At 42.8% G+C, this 9,799-nt stretch overlaps 1 protein-coding gene and 1 non-coding gene across 2 annotated transcripts in view; both read right to left on the minus strand.

The window, feature by feature from the left end:
- Window positions 1-3,195: 3,195 nt before the first annotated feature.
- The window catches only part of ZC3H11A (zinc finger CCCH-type containing 11A), a 26,889-nt gene continuing 20,285 nt past the window's right edge, over window positions 3,196-9,799 (minus strand). The window contains exons 12-16 of the mRNA XM_077772069.1: window positions 9,501-9,580; window positions 7,213-7,543; window positions 5,797-5,963; window positions 5,363-5,430; window positions 3,196-5,176 (exon numbers count right to left, since the gene is read on the minus strand). Coding sequence (XP_077628195.1) covers window positions 4,918-5,176; window positions 5,363-5,430; window positions 5,797-5,963; window positions 7,213-7,543; window positions 9,501-9,580 — 905 coding nt within the window. The 3' untranslated portion in view covers window positions 3,196-4,917. The remainder of the gene's footprint in view (window positions 5,177-5,362; window positions 5,431-5,796; window positions 5,964-7,212; window positions 7,544-9,500; window positions 9,581-9,799) is intronic.
- Window positions 6,707-6,811, minus strand: LOC144238339 (U6 spliceosomal RNA). The gene has a single exon (XR_013337089.1). It is a non-coding gene; the product is annotated as a U6 spliceosomal RNA (small nuclear RNA).

A 9,799-nucleotide genomic window follows, 5' to 3' on the forward strand; every position in this document is an offset into this window, starting at 1 on the left:
TTGTCTCCCTCTCTCTCTGCCCCTCCTCCTCTTACACCCTGTCTCTCTCTCTCTCAAAAATAAACATTAAAAAAAAAAGAGAAGAATGCAGTTCCAAAGACGAGGCCATCTAGCAAAGATCAGCAGCCCCTGACATGGGCATTCATTCGGCAAGCATTTGTTAAATGCCTTTTGTCACGGGCTGACGTGTGTCCTCCGAAACTCCTATGTGGAAGCGGAAGAGTTACCTACCCAGCACCTCAGAATGTGACTGTAGTTGGAGACAGGCCCTTAAAGGGGTGATTAAGGTTAAGTGAAGTCACAGGGGTGGGACCTAATCCAGGATGACTGGCGTCCTTTATAGCCACATTAAAACACAGAGGGGCATTCAGAGAAAGACCACAGGAGGCCATCATGAAAAGGTGGCCAGAGGCCTCACAAGAAACCAAATTTTCAAACACCTTCATCTTGGACTTCTAGCCTCAAGAACTGTGAGAAAATAAATGTTTGCGGTTTAAATCATCCACTCTGTGGTATTTTGTTAAGGTGCTAGGTGCTAAGAATATGTAGGTTAGTAAGAATCTGTTTTCTTTACACTCTGAGGAAGATGGACGGATAAACAATTTTAAAGCGATGGGGGTAAACGGTGCATGCCTAGCAGATGGGCACCAAACCCGTTTGGGGGTGGGAGGAGGCAGGTATTGGGAGAGTGGCCTGGTGGCCATAGGATGGGTAGGAGGTAGCCAAAAAGAAGAGGCGTGTAGGTAGAAAGACAAAGAACAAAGGCAAAGAGCTGGAGAGAGATTAGTGTTCAAGGGAAGTCAAGAGCCGGTAGCCTTGCTGGAGTGGAGAGCATCAAGGGGGAGGCAGGGGGAGGCTGTGAGGACAGGGCCTTGCGTGCCATGCTGAGGGACTTGAAAATTGTAGAGGGAGAGGGAAGGATTGGAGGACTTTTCCAAGCAGTGACTCAGATTTGCATTGAAAAGAATCTTTTTTAAAAGATCAGTTTACATCTGAGCCAGAAAGAGTGGGCGGCAAACTGAGAGCAATGAGACAAAACAGACACCAGTGGGATGATCAGAGGTCCCTGAAAACAAACCTTACCCGCCTGCTGTGTTGGCCCTGTTAGCAGCTCACACCCTCTTCTTTGCTGAGCTACTACACAAAACTCCAACTCTCACGCCTCCAGGAAGCCTTCCCTGACCAGTCTTGAACCCATTGACTTCTCACTCATTCCTCTATAGCATCATCTACTTACACTTGCATCTACTTCATTCCTGTTACTTTTTTCTTAAAAGCATTTCCTCTCTCGGTATTTCAAGGGCTGGGTTTGCCTTATACCCATCTCTCCCTAGCGACCAGTAGTTTTAAGTGATGGTTAGAATTTACAGTGTTCTATTTTGTGCCTCTTCAAGGGGTGGGACTCCAAAAATACTTTGTAGCAGTTAAGCCATGTATTCATTTCATATTTCCTCAGCTTTTGCAACCTCCCCACCCCAGCTCCTGTGTGTGCTCTCTCTCAAAAATAAACAAAAAAGAAAATGATCAAGATCATTAAAAAAATTTTTTTTTAAATGCTTTATTTCTGAGAGAGAGAGAAAGAGACAGCGTGAGCAGGGGAGGGTCAGAGAGACACAGACTCTGAAATAGGCTCCAAGCTCTGAGCTGTCAGCACAGAGCCGGATGTGGGGCTCAAACCCACGAACCGTGAGATCATGACTTGAGCCGAAGTCAGACGCTCGACCAACTGAGCCACCCAGGTGCCCCTCAAGATCATTTTATCTTCATGCCCTTAACATCACTTTGCAAATTCAAATCAATGGAAGCAGTTTGGAGAGTAAACTATTAATGCTGTCAGATGTGTGCATTGTAGGAACTTTCAAAGATTTATCAAGAAGCTTCCTAAAAACCGATTTAAGAATTCAAGAGCTCTTGAAAGTACCAGTGGGATGAATCAAATTCAATTGCGCATAGGAATATGCTTTCTTGTTAAATCTGCACTTTTAACACTACAGTGGGGATATAAAGCAGTGCTCTCCCTATGCAGTGCAGGATGTCGTATAAAAATGGTTCTGTGATGGGGCGCCTGGGTGGCTTAGTCGGTTAAGCGTCCGACTTACGCTTTGGTCATGATCTCGGTTTGTGGGTTCGAGCCCCGCGTCGGGCTCTGTGCTGACTGCCAGCTCAGAGCCTGGAGCCCATTTCAGAGTCTGTGACTCTCTCTCTCTGACCCTCCCTGCTCACGCTGTCTCTCTCCTAGAAATAAATAAAAACATTAAAAAAAAAATGGTTCTGTGAACTAAGAGGTACATAATAAATAGTCCATGTTAGCTAAGGTGGTTTTAAATATCAGCAGCTGGAGACCACCCATTTTCTGTTGCTAAAGTGACAAATAGAGCAATCCATTTTAAAGAATTGCAGAATATTCTGGCAAAACAAGACTACAATTTTAGAAAAGGAACACTACACTTTGATCAATATAGGTCAAGCTTTATTTCTGAACCTGTATTAAGTATCAATCTTCTATGGTGGTTTCCAAGATTGGAGAGGTGAAATAAACTATGTTCTGTCCGTATGAGAGAACCTAGTGGGATTTGAAGTTAAGGTCAGAACTTGAGGGATCATTTACCTTGAGACAAATACAGGAGTCACAAACGATCTTGAAATTTCTGGCTGTGGCCAAACTCTGCAACATTTGGGCCCTCTTCTGTTAAAACTGAAAACCATCATCACTCAAAACCCAGTACATAATCTGTTTGCTATTTGTGACAAGTTGATTGAACTTGTTGGAACTACTTTTGGACTACTACTAGGAAAAATTCTATGTTCTTTGGTAACAAATTTATGTGTATTCCCTTAACAAAAAATTGACATACTACTTGAAAAAACTTTCCTCAAAAAATTTTCATTCTCAAAAATTCTTAATGGAATCTACTTATGCTCATTTCTAAACCCGCTCTTTAAAAAACAATGGCATTGTTGGAGTCACGATGATAATGGAACTCCATCAGCTCAATTAACGCTGGGAAAGCCTACGCAGCTAAAACAGAGCCTACTAGGGTGGAGTCTGGCAATACGTCCTTGTGAGTTTTCTAGAGCAACACAGTATCTGTGAAATTGGTGCACTTGCACAAGAAGCCAGCAGCGCTCTGACTGGGGCCCCTGTCGACACAGACCCTTGGCTGACACGATGTACAACCACTTGACACACATCCAGACTTTCCTACACCAGTTTTATTTAAAACACAAGTATTTCTCTTTCTTGTAATGGCAAATGGTTCAAATAATGCTGAACATGAATCATTGACTAATACAAGGACTTTAAATACGAAACAAAATTATTCTTAAAAAACCAAAAGAATAAAGGTTATATACAAAAGGGACCTGGAATCCTTAAGCTGATTCCAAAAATGAAATGAGTAGAAAATCTGTGGTGAAACCAGAACATTCCACCCCTGCTTTGGAGAAGGGCTATATACAACATTCAGTCAGCTGAAGATGGATTGGTAGAGAGGTGTCTATACATAAATTTCAAGTCATTTTTGCTTGTGCAGAATCATCCAGATCTTCCCAAGACTGAATGGGCAGTCCTGTGGCTTTCTTCCTTTTCCATAGTCCCAACAAGGCTACATGAAGTTCAACTCTTGATGAGCCGCTTACAACAGCAGTTCCTTAGGAGCCAACACGAAGGTGGGTCAGATTTCCCTATGAGAAACACAACTGGCCACCTACAGCAAAGTATCAAAATGGATGAGTCCTTCTTTCCTCTTCCTTCGGAGTATGTACAATATGTCTCCTTTTAAGACTCTTAACCCCATCACACTTGTTCCTGCACACGTCTAAACCTTGAGGTGATATGAAGGAGACCGACATCAAGAAACTTCAATTGAGAAATGAAGAAAACTGGAAGGTATACAATACACCCCCAGAGCATTGCAATCATCCTGCTACAGCACAGTTTGGTGTACTGCTACAGTCCATACATAAATATTGGCAGCTGGGAGGAGTTCATTTTGTCCCCCCTGGCAGTTAAAGGGTACCAAATAAATACTGGGCAAGAGGAGTTTGCTGGGAGAGTTAGAAATAAAAAATTAACCAATTTTTATCCCTGTGATAATTCAATGTCAGTAGGAGGCAAGTACTGAAAGAAGAGAAGGGACAACTTTCATGCTAAGAAAAGAATTCCTCGAATCGTTATGTCACCGTCTCTTATTAAGAATCCAGGGAATCCCAGAAATGGAAAATTAGTTCCAGAGGACCCCTGAGGCACTTTAAAGCCTTAAAAAAATTACAGTAATAATAAATTAGCTATTGCTCTTCAGGGGCTTACAGAGCAGCAGAAGCATGAAAATCAGGTTGAAAAAGTTACGTCCAGATTACAAGCTTTCTGAGCTGCTCAGCCCTCTCTAAAGCTCAGCTGAATCTCCAAATATCTTTAAAAAGACATACACTTTAACACAGACTGAGTGGATTTTCTGTTTAGCGGTAGTGTGAAATTTGGTCCTGAATGGCAGCAGCTGTCTTCATCCTTTTCAAACTCAGGTAACATCAAGTACGTTAAGACAATACATAAAAGAAATATATAGCAAAGGGGAAAAAAGCCCAAACTGACAAACACCTCAAGGAGTCACTAAGTTCTCTTGCACCCTTTGACTTGGCTCTCCCTCTCAGTTTTTTTTTTTTTGTGGAGAGGTGTAAGACAAAACATTTTTCTTATAGATGCTAAACAATGGCATCGAATGAACAAAATGGTTATCAAGGGACTTTAAAAATCTGACCCCAAGGAATCCAGGACACATACAGGTAATTCAGAGGTATACTTCTGATATGGGGCAAATTCTAGACTAAGGAAATGACCATTTTGGGTAAATGTTATAATAGATGAAACTAAGTCCAGTTCTTTGTTTTTGTTTTTTTTCAAGTGTTCCACTACCGCTTTCAGCTATCAATCATTTCTGATAGCTCGAGCAGAAGGTCATCTTCATCCTTCCCAGGATCCAAGTCGATCTCTGCTTCTAATTTGCCTCCCGAAATCTCCCATATTAGTTTCTCGAAATCATCCTCCACTGAAAGTGGGGGCTTTCCTGCTGAGGCAGAGCTGAGTCGGCGAGTCTTCGTAGCCACCTGGGCTGAAGAAGGGCCAGATACTTCCGGCGGGGAGGGATCTGAGGAGGGCTGGGCTGGAGGCAGCACAAGACTGTAAAAAACAACCCCAAAAGATTATTAGGAAACTGCCCTTTGTCAATAGTTGGCTGACTGGCTCCACCATTCAATGGTTCCACTGGGTCTCAGGAACACAGAGAGTTAGCAAAGGGTTGTTTCTTATAGAGCATAAGTAAGAAGAGAGGCCTCAAGTCTGGTGAGCAAGAACTGCAAGTATTACCTGTCTCTAGGCTTTTCTGTCTCAGGCACAGCAATGGGCTTGTCCTCAGAGAGCAGTGGGACAACAGCCTGCAAAAGGAACAGCAAGGCGATTCAGTGGGAGGCAGGCTTTTTGTTATATGAGCATATTTTCTTTTGCCACTTTTCCTAGAATCTTGGTGATAATTCTGGAAACCCAAGAATAAATAATCCAAAGGCTGAGTGTGGAAACAGGCAAAACATCATGCTTCCCAAGAATTCGCTTTAAAAAAAACCCCCACTGTGCCACCCCACCGAGTCTGAGATGGGGACCCCGGGGACAACCCAAACCGTTCAGATGCAGAGGACAGGGCGGCCGTGGCACCTAGGCAGGTGCTGGCCGGTTCTCTCTGGCCTTCCTCCCCCACCGTGCGCAGCACCACCCGGGGGCTGGATGCGGATGCGGTCCAGGCTCACCACGGCTGCCCTCTTGGCGGGGCTCTCCTGCAGGGCGCCGCTGGCGCTGAGCGGCTTCACGGCTGCGATGACAGCGGGGTGTGCCTCCATGGCCTTGCGTTTTGGGGCGAGCTTGGGGGAGGAGACAACTTTAACCACAGACGGCTTTACGTTGACTTTGGGTTTAGCTACAAGGAACAGAAAATATCTGATTAATAGCCAGAATTCCTCTTTTACATGGAGAATAACTTAGAATATCAAAATTCCTTCACAATACTAGAAACAACCACACACACCCAAAAATGAAAATAATCTATAAATCATCTATCCATGTGGCCACAACAGAGATGTACACTCAAATAATCCCTTCCATTGGCTCTTGAATTTGCTGTTCTTCCATTCCCTGGTGTTCTTCTTCTTCTTCAAAATCAGAGGAAAGATGCACCACAGAAAGCCTTTTTCCCCCACTGTGGTGTAACTGACATATTAACATTATTATATTCACTTCAGCTATACGACATAATGATTTAATAAACTAAGATTGTATGATGGCCACGGTTAAGTCTACCTAATACATACACAGTTACAATTCTTTGTGTGTGAGAACTTTTAAGATCTTCTCTCCTAATAACTTTCAAATATACAATACAGTTTTTTTTTAATTTTGTTTTCTAATGTTTATTCATTTTTTGAGAAAGAGGGAAAGACAGCACAAGTGGGAGAGGTGCAGAGAGAGATGGAGACACAGAACCTGACTGAAACAGGCTCCAGGCTCCAAGCTGTCAGAACAGGGCCCAACGTGGGGCTCAACCCCATGAATCGTGAGATCATGACCTGAGCTGAAGTTGGATGCTAAACCGACTGAGCCACCCAGGTGCCCCTGCAATGCAGTACTGTTAACTACAGTACATTATGTCCCCCTGACTTATTTAAAAATATGAAATCTTTCACAAATCTGTATGACATTCTTGCCTGGGGGCCATGCTAATCTTCTTTGTAGTGTTTCAATTTTAGTTATGTGCTGCCAAAGTGAGCTTTAGACAAAGCTTTCTTTTCTTTTTGTTTTTTTGTTTTTTTTAAGTTTATCCATTGATTTTGAGAGAGAGGGGGAATCCCAAGCAGACTCTGCACTGTTAGCGTGGAGCCCAATGTGGGGCTGGAACCCATGAACCGTGAGATCATGGACTGAGCCAAAGTCGACCACTCAACCGACTGAGCCAAGTGCCCCTAAACAAAGCTTTTGAAACAGCAATTTTAAATTCTGAGAAAGGAACTCTAGTTTTGCCTCGATTTTAAACAGAACTATCACAAGGACAACTCTCCGCCTTGTGACCAGTCAACACCATCAACGGAATGTGACTCAACAGCTGCTAGGGAATTACTAGAAACTGGGTAGTTTTGAAATCCTACAGCAACATCCTCTGAAAAACCACTCACCTTTACCCCTTTTTTCCAAGCTCTGTGCTGCACATTTCACGTTCAATATCGAGTCCCCAATTCCTGAGGGCTCTATCTCTGCCTTCTGGGATGGCTTCATGGGGAGCCGCTTTGGCAGGTGCCGTGTGACGCCTGGCACAGCAGCAGGCAGGGGCTTCTCTGCACTCTGAGCATTGCAGGAGTCTACACCTCCCCGAAGGGGGGTCAAAACTGATTTTTCCTTCTGCATCGTTCCCCTCTCCAGCTGTTTCTGCATGTGCTTCTCTCTCATGGTCTCACATCTCTTGACCTGAATTTTAGTGATGCCAACTCCCGTGGTTTCCTCTGAAGCCTGTGGACACATTTAAACAACAGATTTGAAAACTCAGTACCTCTACCAATCTGTATGGTAATTCTTATTTGTGAGTTACCAGGCTTTTTTAGACCTCAAACAAAACAAAACAAAAAACAAAGAAACAAAAACTTAGGGCACCTGGCTGGCTCAGCTGGTAGAACATGCAACTCTTGGTCTCAGCGTTGTTACTTTGAGCCCCACAATGGATGTACAGGTTACTTAAATATAAAATCTTTACTTAACTATTATTTAAAAGTAAGCTTCACACTCATCACAGAGCCCAATGTGGAGCTTGAACTCATGACCAAGAGTCAGATACTTAACCAGGCCACCCAGGCAACCCAAAAATTAAATCTTAAAAAAAACTTTTTTGTTTAAAAGGAAAAAAATACACCTGAAACGAATATAGTTTTATTTCAATTAAAAAAATCTTATTTATAAGTTATTGGGCTGACATCTAAGTCTAGTAGAGTTTCACATGATCTAGAACACAAGAGCTGATTTCAAATAGAAAATGCCAAGCTGAATTGTTAAAGATGCATGGAACAAGGGGCACCTGGGTGGCTCAGTCAGTTAAGCGACCGACTCTTGACTTCCACTCAGGTCACAATCTCCCAGTTGGTGGGCTCGAGCCCTGCATCGGACTCTGTGCTGACAGCATGGACCCTGATTGGGATTCTCTCTCTCCCTCTCTCTCTGTCCCTCCCCTGTGCACATGTCTGTGCACTCTCTCTCAAACAAACATTAAAAAAAAGACGTGTGGAACAAAAACCTCAATTTTATAGGACAATCTTGACCCTAAGTCAACTATCAATGCCTCCTAAATAACCACACAATGACACAAAGATTCAATGATATTCATCCTCTTAATTGTATAAAACAAAATCTAAATGTCCGGAAACAGACTATATATACTTAATAGAACATTATGGGGCCAACTAATGTCTTGAAGAATTACGAATACAGCAAAAATTAAAGCAGGCTGCAAAATCATACATGGTAGAGTCCTCAATTTTTAAAAATATTTTTAAATTTATTTTTGAGAAAACAGCGGGAAGGAGAGAGAGCAGGGGAGGGGCAGAAAGAGAGAGAGAGAGAGAGAGAGAGAGAGAGAGAGGGAGGGAGAGGGAGAGAGAAAGACAGAGAGAGCTAGCTCAAACCCACAAGGCCTGAAAGAAATCCATGAAAAAAGCTAAAAAGGTTACTACATCTGAGTTGGGGAATTAGAGGCATTTTTATTCTTTAAAAAGTTGCCATGTTTTGTACTATGAGTGCCATTATGCTTAATTTAAAAAATATTACGGGGGGAGGGGGTTGGTAGAGCCTGGGTTGCTCAGTCAGTTAAGCGTTTAACTTTGGTTTCGGTCATGATCTCACAGTCTGTGGTTTCAAGCCCTGCATCGGGCTCTGTGCTGACAGCTCGGAGCCTGGAACCTGCTTCAGAATCTGTGTGGTTGTGTGTGTGTCTCTCTCTCTGCCCCTTCCTTGCTCACACTCTTATCTCTCTCTCAAAATCAAACATTAAAATTTTTTTTAAAAAATATTAAATGGGGGTGCCTGTGGCTCAGTCAGTCATGCATCTGACTGGCTCACGTCACAATCTTGCAGTTCATGAGTCGGAGCCCCGCATTAGGCTCTCTGCTGTCAGCATGGAGCCTGCTTCAGATCCTCTGTCCCTATGCAACCCCCACCCCACCGCTTCTCTCAAAATAAACATTAAAATATTAAATGGCCAATTAAAAACAATGTTAAAGGAGCAGAGAACACTGCCATGCAAAGTAGTGCAGAAAACTCTCACAGAAAATTATTAGCATAGTGAAGGCTTATTTACCTAATTTATCAGTGAAATGTTAAATAGAGATGCATTATACTAACACTAAAAGGCACATTTTACCATTCATTTGGCCTTTGCTTGCCATGAACAGAACTATAAAATGATCTTAAATAAACTCACCTCTTTAGCCTCTGTTCTAGTAACAGTGCTCTGAGAAACCACTTCACTTCCTTCTTGAAGTTTCTTCTCTTCTTTTATACCTATATTCACATTAAACACATCACTCATGATTTCATTTAGGCTGCAACTTCAGTAACAGATTAAAGCACATCCCCATAAAAATAAAGCTAAGTCAGGACACATAAAACTGTAGATAAGGCACACCGTCCTCATAAAGCTTGGAAATGCCCGTTAACATTCCAAAGGCCCACATAGCACCCCTGTGCAGAAACAGCTTTATTTCCTCTGACCCAGTGGTT

This window comes from Crocuta crocuta, unplaced genomic scaffold (assembly GCF_008692635.1).
Source record: "Crocuta crocuta isolate KB4526 unplaced genomic scaffold, BGI_CrCroc_1.0 scaffold318, whole genome shotgun sequence".
Lineage (NCBI taxonomy): Eukaryota > Metazoa > Chordata > Mammalia > Carnivora > Hyaenidae > Crocuta > Crocuta crocuta.